The 13022-nt window shown below is 31.8% G+C and overlaps 1 protein-coding gene across 2 annotated transcripts in view; it reads right to left on the bottom strand.

Moving 5' to 3' along the window:
- ETNK1 (ethanolamine kinase 1) overlaps positions 1 to 13022 on the bottom strand; it is a 64409-nt gene that overhangs the window by 16438 nt on the left and 34949 nt on the right. For both annotated transcript variants that reach the window (XR_002515581.2, XM_003906110.5), the window contains exons 4-6: positions 12725 to 12867; positions 2559 to 2642; positions 596 to 756 (exon numbers count right to left, since the gene is read on the bottom strand). Coding sequence is in view for 1 of the 2 variants with exons in the window: in XM_003906110.5 (XP_003906159.1) it covers positions 596 to 756; positions 2559 to 2642; positions 12725 to 12867 (388 nt within the window). In the remaining variant the exon portion in view is untranslated. The remainder of the gene's footprint in view (positions 1 to 595; positions 757 to 2558; positions 2643 to 12724; positions 12868 to 13022) is intronic.

The following is a 13022-nucleotide window of genomic DNA, read 5'->3' as shown; positions in this document are numbered from 1 at the left end:
AATGTATCATACTGTTCTCAAAAGATAATTTAATGAGCTAATTTTTAAAATATAAATGCACGTAAAGAGAAGTAGGTCTTAATAATAAAGCTTTAAGACACCAATAAAGCTGGAAATAACTGCTTCTCAAATAAAGGTCAAGAAGACAAAACACTGGATAAGTCATAAAAAACATAATCCTACTGGTTCTTCCAACCTACTTTTATCACATAAGATCTAACTATAAAATGTGTTGTGGAAAAGCTCCTTTCCTGTAAAATCTGACTTTGATGTAAAGAAAGGAATAGACTAAGAAATTGTTTTATGCATCAATCTTAACCCTAATAAGAATCCACTCATTAAACAAATAATTACTGAGTACCTACCATGTGGCCAGGCATTGTACTAGAGGATAGGGATATAGTAGGAAATGAAACAAAATTGTCTTAAAAGCAATGCAATGGGGTAATGCATACTGTAAATGGTCATATATTTTCACTATTTTGAACAAAAATTCACAAAACTTAAAATAGGAAATTGTCTAAGATGACAAAAATTTAGAGGCATTTTAAATTACAGTAAGAACCGTTCATTAATGCTGTACATTTAAACTTACCAATGCAAACTGGTTGACTTGAATGAAGAGTATTTCTACCTCCTTTTCAGTAACTTCAGTCCCAAAGCCCTTAAATTCTTTGTAGGCTTCAAGGTAAGCACGCAGCCACTGGCTCTGGAGTTCTCTATCTGGATACAGACTATAGTCTACATCACTTACACCTTTAGAAGAAAAAAAAAATACACTGAAAATTTTTAAAACATAAACTCTTCTGCATACCTTAATAATCCCTAAAACCACCATTTTTTCATAAAAAAATGAAAAGTTCCATTTTGGCTAGAATGGTACATGTTAAGTAAATAGCATTTATTAACATAATAAACCAATCATTCTGTATTTCAGCTTAAACGCTAAGGCACATTACTGTTGATCACCAAATCAATTCTCATGGCTTCAATTTTTCCTCAAAGTATGTAGCTAGAACCAGCTGCATCACAAACCCAAAATATGCATTTTAGGAAGCAACCCAGGAAATTCTTAAGCATGCTGACATTTGGAGAACCACCTCAAAGTGTGGCTATAAAACTTTTTAAAACATGACTCATGGTAAGAATACTTTTTTTTTTCTGGAGACGGAATCTTGTTCTGTCGCCCAGGCTGGAGTGCAGTGGCGTGATTTCAGTTCACTGCAACCAAGAATACATTTTTTTTGAGACCTTATACATATAACCAGCTGATACTAAATTTCACACAACAGTATTTACCCCAACAACATTTTCCAACTCTGATATTTTGTTTCTCTTTTCCATTCCTTGCTTTGAAAAAAAAAAAAAAGTCATTACCCCAAAAATTTAATTTCATGATCTGTAGTTTGGAAAATACTAACCTAGAAGACAAAGTTCATACTATTTTCCTTAGCATCCAAGGTTCTTTATAAGTTGGTCTAAATCTACCTCACTAGTACCATAACTTTCTAGGCTCCTTCATGAATTTTATATCCTATAAAAGTAGTTTTTTGCACACCCAAATTCTACCTAACTGACAAGTTTTAGCTCACTTTTTTTGCTCACGAAATCATTAGAAGATCACTGGAGTTTTCTATTTCATATCGACGGCAATGACTGTCTATATTAGTAATATGGTAATATTTCATTATATGTACAGCTAGTTCCCTTTCCATAGATGAGATATGTAAAAATATGTACAGCTTATATGCATATGATAAGCTTGGTAGTCCAAAACAACTGGAAATGTCAAATTAAAATTTTTCCCCAGAGTATTTCCCAGTCTGGTAATCTGAAGTATATAAAAATACATAAATACATAAACTTACACAAATATAAATTCAACAATAAAAAATTTCTACTAGGTATAAACCATTCAGGGGTATGTTCTAATCTTTAGCTTTTAGAGCATTTCATATTTCTAAATAAAGAGTGATAAAATGGATTTTAAATTATTTCCATTTACATTTAAAAAACTAGTAATTTTAATTTAAGTAATTATAGATTAATAGGGGTAAAAATGACCAACTTTTCAATATTCATAGCCAAAGACAAAAAAAGGTTATTGAGTTTTTTAGTGAACCAACATTCCAAAAGCCCCAGTTTACACTGGAAACAGCAAAGGCTTTTTAAATGCTTAAAAATTAGCTTCAGATCTTAGATCTCTGTATTTTACTGTGACGTTGGTAAGTTTCTTTTTGATATGTAAACTGGGAATATTACCTTGTAGGGCTGTTGTGGAGAAAAAAATGAGGTAAGATTTATGAAGCACCTTATACTATGTCTGGTCTCAACAGAAGCCACAATCATTATCTTTCTCCTATTACTTTCTGATGGCAATTAAGGAAGAAATTTTGGTCATCTCTGCTTTCCTCCAGTGACAAACAAAAGCAAAGAAAAACGGTCAACAACATATGGGAAAATGTTGCTCCTGCTCCCAGTTTATTTGCTTTAAAAAAAGAATAAAATATTCTGCAAATACCACTTCAAAGCTAAATAAGTTACTCTATTAGTTATACCTGCAAATTCATTGAAATGATTTCCAATGTCATATGCCAGGTAGTTGTATCCAGAATATTCATAATCAATGAACTGTACATCACCTATGTGAGACACAAAAACAAAGACATTAAGAAATCACATATAAGATCAGAAAATCCCTATGCTATTTGTAATTAAATAGCTTCCAATATTTTGTCTCACTGTACGTGCTTGATTACATGCACTTCTGAGACAATACAGGGTAAGGCTGTGAATTTTATGGCAATGAGCTTTACAAAATTCAAATTATTTCTCTTGGTCAACAGCTTCTTTGTAAACACTAATGTCCACTTTTTTAAAGAAAAATGAAAAGACAGTCCTTCTCCAAGTTTAAACAAAAGCAAAATACATCTTTCGCCACATGGGGGCACCAGTTACTTAAAAATTCAAGTTTAATTAGAAACAAAATTTTTATCTTTGAAAATTGCTAATAATCTGTATAATTTTAACAAAAACTTTATGATACTCCAAGAGTAAACTGACAAGCTTATCTACATATGGAAATAAAATATAAACTTTTCAAGACCTGAATTCTGTAAATCTTGCAATAATGCTATAATACTTGCTGAACAAATTAAGTAAGATCACTAACAAGAAGTTAGTTGCTATCATATGCTTACATTTTCCTGTAATACTACCTAAGGTTTCCATATCTGAGCAGCATTAAGGTGGTGGTTTTATCTTATAAAAAAGCAAAAGTATGGTTTCTGTTAACATTTATAAATGTGAGAAATTTTTACATAAGCTAAATAGATGCCTATTCTAAATTACTGCTACATATATAGACATGTCATTATAGCTCTCCAAAGATAATCTAGTTCTTTCATACTACTACTCAGGAACTTTTAACTTTTGAGTAATATTATAAAGGATTTGCCTTAACAAAGATATAGGTCCTATATTCAAAAGAAAAAGCAAAAGAGACAGAGAGAAACCTTAAAAAAAAAAAAATCAATGTGGGTCACTGTCTTCACCAGGGATCACAAACTGAAAGGCTTACAGGGTGTGGAGTTAAAATGGATATATGAACAGAGATGGCTGTAAGAATATAGAAAATGTTTAACACCTGCATAGTTACACTGTCTTTTAATCATCAGGCTTAGGTAGGAGAACAAATTCCTGGTCTTTACACATTGTTATTTATTTCCCAAATAAAAACAGCTTTTGAATTATAGTATCTTGATATACATTTGTAAGTTTAATTTTGGAAAGTATTTGATCATACTCAAACACACAAAAAAAACAAAATTATATGACAAAAAATGTCATGGCAAATTGTGTTTTACATAAAAGCAAATATTTTTAATATAATTGTATTTAATATATAATTCTAAACTTGTATAAATAAGTCACATCTAGAATAAAATAAGTGAGAATAATCAGTTATAACCCAGTTATAAAAATGTAATGTGTATTATAATAATAAATTATAAGATTTAAAAATATTGGTGACAATAAATCACGGCAATTCAACTACCTCAAGTATTATATATTTTTTCCTCTCTTTGTTTTTTGTAGAGACGGGGGTCTTGCTATGTTGCCCAGGCTGGTATTGAACTCCTGGCCTGAAGTGATCCTCCTGTCTGTATACCTGAATTCACAGAACATTACTCCACAAGTCTTAGAGTTAACCAAATCACTTTACTAAACTGCAGAATGGGAAGTAGAAACATGTTTTAAAGTTTCTTTTCTAGGAATCATTGGGAGTAGGAGAGTGAAGAGACAACCATCATGATAAAATACTCACAGGCATGAAAGTAAAATGAAATAAAACCATGAAGGAATCTCATTTTCAAAAATAATGACCAGGGAAATTACAAATGTCATATGAAAAGGAGATACTAAGTAGTAAACTGTGATCCAAATTAAAATATGCCTACAGAGAAAAAATATATATGTAAATAATGCATGTGGGGAAGGATGAATGGAAATAAACCAAAATGTTTAAACTATTAACAGGTGATAGACAAGTGACTTTTTTCCTTTTATTTTTGTTATTTTAAAATTTATGTACAATAAGTAATAGAAATAAATTAGAGGAAAAATGTTATTTTAGAAGAGAAAAAGATGAATTCCCTATACAAAACTATCAGTAAAAAGACTAAAACCAATGATTTCAGAGACATCTATCCACCAGACCTCAGAAACTCAGGATACAAGATTTACTAAGTTGTACAACTGATCTAACCTAACAGTTTTAATATGTCATTTTTAAAATCTGCAGCTGTTGATAGCTTTAGCTCTCTAAAACAAATTCTTGTAGAGCTCATATTAACTGTTACATGCCAATAAAAATACACAGCCCAGTCCTGAAGCTTACTTTTGCCACATAAACATAAGCTTCAATTTCAATTTTCAAAATTATATTTAGAATTTGGCAAATACAGTTAAAATGGCAGGTAAAACATGCCTGCTTGTAGAGTAAATACAATTTAATTAAAGCATAGCACATTTTAACAAAAGTTAAAATCTGTTTCACTATGAAAATTTTAGCAATGACTTTTTGTAGTAACATTAATTAATTAAAACTAGCCTTTATTTTTAAATGCTATGTTGAGTTTATAAATAATGAAATTTTAAAAATAAGAAAATGAAGCTAACAAGATACAGATGAGGCTGTTACCAGGCTCCGTGCATGTGAACAAGTGATGCGATAAACCTCCAGTCAGTGCGTTTAAGAAGCACGGGGTGCGCCGCCACATGGCAGCAACAATGGCATACCTAATCTGTAGCAGATGAAGAAAATTTGGCAAACTCACATTGTACAAGACACAAAGCTTAAAAGGAAAAAAATTAAAAAAAAAAAATCTGCATTAGCTATTCTTTTTCAAACTATTGCAAACAAAGTGGAACTCAACCTTAAATTTAATCTTCTGCAACAAAGTAAAATTTAAAAAGCCAACTTCCCGTAGTTAGGGTGCCAGAAAAATCAAATTACTGGAAAATGCTTTCCTAACAACAGAAAATACACTTTTTCCTTCTATAAAGTTAACTTCTGATTTCTAAAATTTCCCTTTATTTAAATGAATATCCACATCAGCAATAAAAATTAACTAGCTCATATAGCATGATCATCTTGTCAGTTCTTTAAGATATGAATTTTTAATTGGGGTTTCAAGGATGAAAAGACAATTAGAATATTCCCTAAAATTTTATGTGTATGTGCACTTTCTTAGGAGGAGATTCTCAATTTTTCAGATTCTCAAGGGACCCTTGACCTTTAAAAAGTAAAGAACTACTACTTTAAGGCCTAGGAGTGTTATTTTAGTTATCTTTATATAATTATCACAACGACAAGCACATAATGGGTAAAGTATATAATTAATGGATAAAACTACAATTTGAATTTTCCAAACCTACATTTTTGTCTTTTACTACTTTATTTCTTGCATATCTTTATCAGGGTAATCAAATCCCCACACTACTGGTTAAACTGTTCAAATCTTAGTAAAAGACTGAAAACAGTCTGCCAATTTTTAAGGTACTTTAAAACCAAAAAATAATAATGTATTACCTAAAGCTGTCTAATTATCACATGACATGTTTGTCTGAATTCCTTTATTTTGTTGTTAGGAGAAAGGAATAAAAATGAAAAGCAAAACAGTCAATATGAGAACCTGAAAAATCTTTCCAATTCACCCTACTTGCTCTGCAATGTTAGGCAGGTTCAAAGAGAACAATACGAAAAGCAACTATAATCCTAATGTTAGCAAAATGTTTTCTGTCTTATACAGAAAAAGGGAGTATTCTAGTCTGAAACACTTTCCCTTCAAATCCTCATGCTGGTGTCCTGTAGTACTCTATACCCCTTCACCAAGGCACTCATCATTCTAAATGTAGGTATCTGTTCAGTGATTGGACTCCTCCACTACATGACACACAGCCTCCTGGAGGGGCAGTAGGGTCCCCTTCCTCTTTCATCATGCAATCCACAGAGCAATCCCTAGGACACAGGAAATATTTAAATGCTAGTGGAAAAAATGGAAGTTTTGCAGAAAATGCTGACACACAATAACACACTTGCTGGGGGAGGGGGAAAGACAAAAAAGCATGGAAAACTAAAGGAAAAATGTGGTGTTTCTGACATTTTTATTCAAGTACAAGACTGAACACAGTGGGCCAGAATGCATGAATGAAAAAACAAACAAAGAAACTAGTACCTATATTAGGTCCCTCTTTCTTAATAGCTTCAGGTTTTTACAGTTCATTTTTTTATTATCTGACTTACATTTTATTTTCTGCTAACTAGTGGTTGAGAATACAAATTAAAGCAGAGTTAAAGATTAAACTACATTTAGAAACACCACCCTAGAAAACACAGTTTACCAAACACAAAAATCAATTTGTATTTATTTAAATTTTTTAAAAGTACCAATGTAAAAACTCTTCTCAGTCATTAAAACATGAATAACATGACAACTACAAAGCTTTCTCAGGAGTAATAGTACAGTGGATAAGATTTAGAGCCAAACAAGTGACTATGGGGACTCACCCATTTTCTATTTATATTGTGTAGAACTCTTAAAACAAAACAAAACAAAACAAAACAAAACCTGATTTACTCTTTAATTCCCAGAAAAAGCTTTCCTTTTCTTCTACTCATTTCCTTAAACAGCTGTAAATCAGCTTCTTGTATTTTGCTGACAGAGAAAATAAACAGTGATTGCCATTACTGACATTTAAAGTTACATATTAGGTATTCACATGAGCTTTTAGGAAGAAATGGGAGAGAGGAGGAGAAATGAAAGTCACCAAAAGTCATGAGACCAATAAACATTCTGAGAGAGCATCAAGACATGAGATAGAAATCTCAACAGCTTTAGTAATTTCTTGATGTCAGTAGTTAAATGATTAGTTGAAATTAAAATATTAGATTTAAAGTTAGTCATAGGCAATATTACATTTGTTCTGCTTAATATAAAGTCTATTAAATTAATGATTGATTTAAAAGATGACTGATAATTCCTATAGTTTTGGAGCAAGAACCACTGCTTTTGGTTTCCTTATTATATATCAAATTCTACCATCATTATCATTAAGTATTCTTTTCTTACCTTTTTAGGATGTCATTTCACTGAAGGCAAGGAATGGGCCGCTGCTTACCAATCACCTAATTCCTGGCACTAACTTTTCAAAAATCTTGACAGCTACCATCAACTTCAGAAAGGAAGCTCACTCTTCTCCCATGTCCTGAGTCCTGTCAACTGACATGGTGAGAGTAGGTAGAGGCAAAATTTCTTCCTGTGATGCCTATCAGTTCCAATAACATTCGCATGTAAAAATGCCTACAAACTGCAGGGTGCTCATAGTATGTGTGCCTTGTGTATAAATATGACCCATATATACATATACACACATTTGTAATTCTAAATTAATATCTCAAGTTATAGTTAAGATAGAAACTGAAAGTTGCACTTAAGACAAACTGAATTGTCATGTCATATCTATCTGTTAATTTAGTCCTACCATCTAGCCTACGTACCATCTAGCCTATAGTAACCATTTTTCATTTTTTCAGAATCAGATACACTTTGTAAAACAAACGCTATAAACATAATACAGGGTTGGCGAACCATGTACCTTCAGCACAAATCCAATCCACCACCTATCTTTGGAAAAAGTTTTATTGGAAAACAGCTACACTCATTTAGGTATGTATTGTCTATCGCTGTGTTCATGCCTCAACACACAGCTGAAAAGTTGCAATGGAGACTATCCAGCCCACAACGCCTAAAAGTTGTACTACACAGCTCCTTACAGAAAATGTTTGCCAACCCCTATGTCAGTATAATAGCTACAACTAAGAGCTGCTAAGTCCTTGGTCCAGTGCTATATATTTTATATGCATAATCTAAAATCTTGTTAGCATCCATCTGAAGTAGATACTGTCTCTAAGTTACAAATAAAGCAAACTAAAGTTCTAGACTATCAATAGCACAAAAAAAACTGCCTCAGAATCTGTTAAACACAAAATTTCTAAGCCTATCTATAAAAATTATTGTTTAATTAGTCATGGGTGGGGCCCAGAAATCCAAATTTTTTCCCAAGTACCATAGGTGATTCTGATGTAAATTGTCAAGAACAGTCTGTGTTTACATAAAGACATAAAGAGATAAAATGATATGTCTAATACTACTTATTTCTGTAAGTAACTGGGTAGGGATCTAAACTCAAATGTGCTTACTTCCAAAATCTATACTCTTTCTGATTTCTCTTGGTAGTAACCAAGCTTTAATTGTATCTGCTTTTAAGAGTCAGAGATTTTCTAGTACAAAATCTAAGTTACTATGGTTTAAACATATATGCAGAGACATCAAGATAATCCAGTATAAATTTAACAAGTTTGCCTAAAATTTGTACTTCTGAGAAATTAAGGGTCTGAAACATACTGCAGACAAAGACTGAGCTTGATGATTTCAAGGCCAGTTCCTTGGCTTTCATCTTATTATGTTTTATCTATTGGTATCTCAAAGATGGGTACACAATAATGAAACCCGGAGCTCAAGTCATATGAATGACTTAAGAAGTAATAACAAATCAAACATGTTTGTGAATATGCAGCTTAATCATTTATTTTATATGGAAATTATCTTTATCTCAAAAGACTCAACATGGCATTTATACGCTATAATAAGGCAACTAGTTTAAGAAGGTAAATAACTGCAGTCTGTATCTCTAGCTTTAATTACCCTTTTCAAAACTGCTGCCATAAGTGTTAATGCTATGCTACAATCTCAAATATATAAAATTTCTTCCTGTGATGCCTATCGGTTCCAAAAACATTTGCATGTAAAAATGCCTACAAACTGCAGGGTGCTCATAGTGTGTGTGCCTTGTGTATAAATATGTTATGTATACATATACCCATATACATACACATCTTAATTCTAAATTAATCTAAATTAATCTCTCAAGTTATATTATAGAGATTAATATAAATTAATCTCAAAATTAATCTCTCAAGTTAAGATAGAAACTAAAAGTTGCACTTTTAGTGAACTGAATTGTTATGTCATATCTATCTGTTAATTAAGTCCTATATTTACCAGTTATATGCTTGCATTTAATATGCAAACATATCTACTAGTTATATTATATGCATATTGTATTATTTGCATATTAAATGCAAACATATAACTAGTTTGCATATTAAATTTACTCAATATTGACTATTTTTGTCTATTAAATTTATTAAATAATATAATTCATACCTTTTAAGGCATGGTATCTTCTACTTACAGTAAACACTCAAACATGTCATATAGTTAAATTACCTCAAAACCATCAGCTCCTAATTTCAAATGTAACACTAAAGACTAGGCTAAGTAAGCGTCTTGTCATACTCTAGTTTTAGATTTTTATTTGAACATTCTAACCATATTTCTTAATGCTTATGTTTCAACTAATCACATAGAAATTACTTTTTTAAACAGATACCATGGGATCAAAACTAGCCTTCCTAGTGAACATTATAAAACCACTGGTAAGGAGATTAAAAAAACCAGAACATTTCTGTAAGTAAGACACATACATAACCACAAAGACTAAGAAAAAAACAAATGATACAAAAGAGACTTCAATAAAAAAGGCAAATTCTAAAAAATGTATCAAAACAGTTCACCTGTACAGCTGTAAAAATTTTCTGTGAAAGGAAAATTTGACACAAAAGTATGATTCAAGTAACTTGGCACAAAAACAAATGACAACCTTGCATTCTTAAGGCTGAATTGAATAAAGATTTTATGTGAAAACATGGGAACTTTTCACATAACTGATCGATAGTTTAGAGATAAGTGATCATTTAAATAAAAAAGTGAAAATGTATTTTTTAATACCCAAGACAAAGTAATCTGATTTTTTTGGTCCCTTATTTTTTGCTTTTATAAACAAGTTTGTTCTGTGAAATGAATATGCAAAAGAAACTTATAAAAATAAAAATATGAAAGTTTAAAATTATATTCTAAAGGAAATAACAGATTCTCTTTGATCAACTTGCAGTTAAAAATAAAGCTGAGTGTCCACTTCAAATGTAAGATGAAGTCCCTCACTTGAAATTCCATTATATAAAATGTTTTATTAGGTCCTGCACTGAATTTACAAGCTCATACACTGCTTTAATGCATAACTAATGCTCTAGTCTCACAAATGGCATTGAGATTTGGTTACCAGTATATAATGTAGTGCATATATACTATGATAATTATATATAATAGACAAAAAGACATTAAAGGACACTGTCAAGTACTTAATATTTTAGGGTACGCTCGAAATTTTAAAAATGATTCAAAACACAAGCATTTCAAGATGATTCAAAACAAAAATGTTAGTTCAGTATGTTTTTGAAAAATAGATCTCTAATCGACATTGAAATATCAAACATAAAAAATTCTCGAATATATTTTTGGCAATATGTGCGTAAGCCTACCACTCGACAGTGTACCTTTCGTTTTCTTAAAGTGAAAGTCATCTATATCTATCAACCTTTGTATTTGAATAGTCCCGCCTTACACTCTAAGAAGGGTCATAAACAGTAATTTAATATAATTATGACCATGCTAACGTGAATTCTTCGGCTTTAGTATATTTACAACAGCGCAATTTTGATTCAAAATCGGCTCTTTCAACTGTAATAACTACCTTCAAAAACTGGTTTTCAGGCCAGGCACAGTGGCTCACGCCAGTAATCCCAGCACTTTTGGAGGCCAAGGCAGGAGGATCACTTGAGGCCACAAATTCAAAACCAGCCTGGGTAACATAGCAATATTCCATCTCTACAAAAAAAAAATTTTGAAATTAGTCAGGCATGGTAGCATGCACCTGTAGTCCCAGCTACTCAGGGGGGTGGGGCAAGAGGACTGCTTGAGCCCAGGAGTTGAAGGCTGCAGTGAGCCATGATTACACCATTGCATTCCAGGCCTGGGTAACATAGTGAGATCCCATCACTTTAAAAACAAAACAAAACAGAGAAGGCCGGGCACGGTAGCTCATGCCTGTAATCCCAGCACTTTGGGAGGCCGAGGTGGGTGGATCACCTGAGGTCAGGAGTTCAAGACCAGCCTGGCCACCATGGGGAAACTCTCTCTTCTTAAAAAAAAAGAAAAAAAGAAGATACAAAAATTAGCCGAGCGTGGTGATGTGCACCTGTAGTCCCAACTACTCAGGAGGCTGAGGCAGGAGAATCACTTGAACTTGGGAGGCGGAAGTTGCAGTGAGTCAAGATTATGCCATTGCACTCCAGCCTGGGTGACAAGAGCGAAACCCCGTCTCAAAAAAGAAAAAAAAAAGTAAAAAAAACTAGTTTCCTATAAAATGAAAACACAGTTTCAAAAACATTTTTTGTTAGTAAGAATCCTTCAACCAAAATTTCATTTTTAAATTTCAATTTAGCGTTGAAGGGCATCTATCATTTAGCAACCAAACCTCAAACCACTTTAGCCAGTAATATAATACAACCGAGTGGTTCTTAAATATGAAAACAGAAAGAAATTGAATACAGTGTACAAATATGAACACAAAAACATTTCACCAAAAAGTATCAGGCTACCTCAAAAAATGTTGAAATTATTTACCAAGATTTCTTGATTACTTTAGTAGACATAAATTTGAGAAACTACAAATAATATCTCCTCCATCTGTAGCTCTCTCCTTAGCATCAAAATAACTAACAAATCAACATAATAAATAGATAATGAGAAACCTGGAGACACATTTGTTTTTAATACTGTTGTCCTTCCCAACACTGTGAGAAAATTTTTCTATTTATAAAGCAGTTCAATGTCACTTTGTTGATTTTCCACATCCCCCGTTATAAGCAGGTACATGTTCAATTCATGAACAACCAAATAAGTTTTGCAATTAAATTTATAAACAAAATCATTTCATCATTTTATACTTAAAAATCCCACAGAAATCACAATCTGTTTCTAACCAATTCTAAAAAACATATTTTATACAAATATTAAAAGAATATATATCCTAAATTATCACAGTTACCGTAACTTGATAACCTAAAAGAAAATCTTTAAAGGTTTCATGCATGATCTTACTCCTTGCATTTGAATTTATTTTATTGATATAGAGATGAAATGACCATTAAGAACATAAAATAAATCAATTTTACTTACTGCTAAGGTCAAATACCTACCTTGTTTCTCATTGTAGATTATATTCTTACACAATAGGTCATTATGGCAAAGCACAACAGGTGAGCCCAGGTTGGAAAGAATCTCCTTCATCCAAGTCATCTCTTCCTGAAGAATCTGAGAGCTTGGGATATCACTTAGGAACCTTTTAGTTTTAAAAGAAGAGTTATATCTGGTGTGACTTTTTTTTCAAGTTTGATTATGTCAAAAGTTAGAATAAAGAAAATCTATATAGTAAGTTTAGACATGAATAAAAGAAACTGAGCAGCAATTAAAATGTAGGACAAAAGTTAAAAAAAA

Source organism: Papio anubis, chromosome 9 (assembly GCF_008728515.1).
Source record: "Papio anubis isolate 15944 chromosome 9, Panubis1.0, whole genome shotgun sequence".
NCBI classification, from domain to species: domain Eukaryota; kingdom Metazoa; phylum Chordata; class Mammalia; order Primates; family Cercopithecidae; genus Papio; species Papio anubis.
Note: the sequence above shows the minus strand (reverse complement) of the source record. Positions and strands in the feature narration are given on the sequence as shown.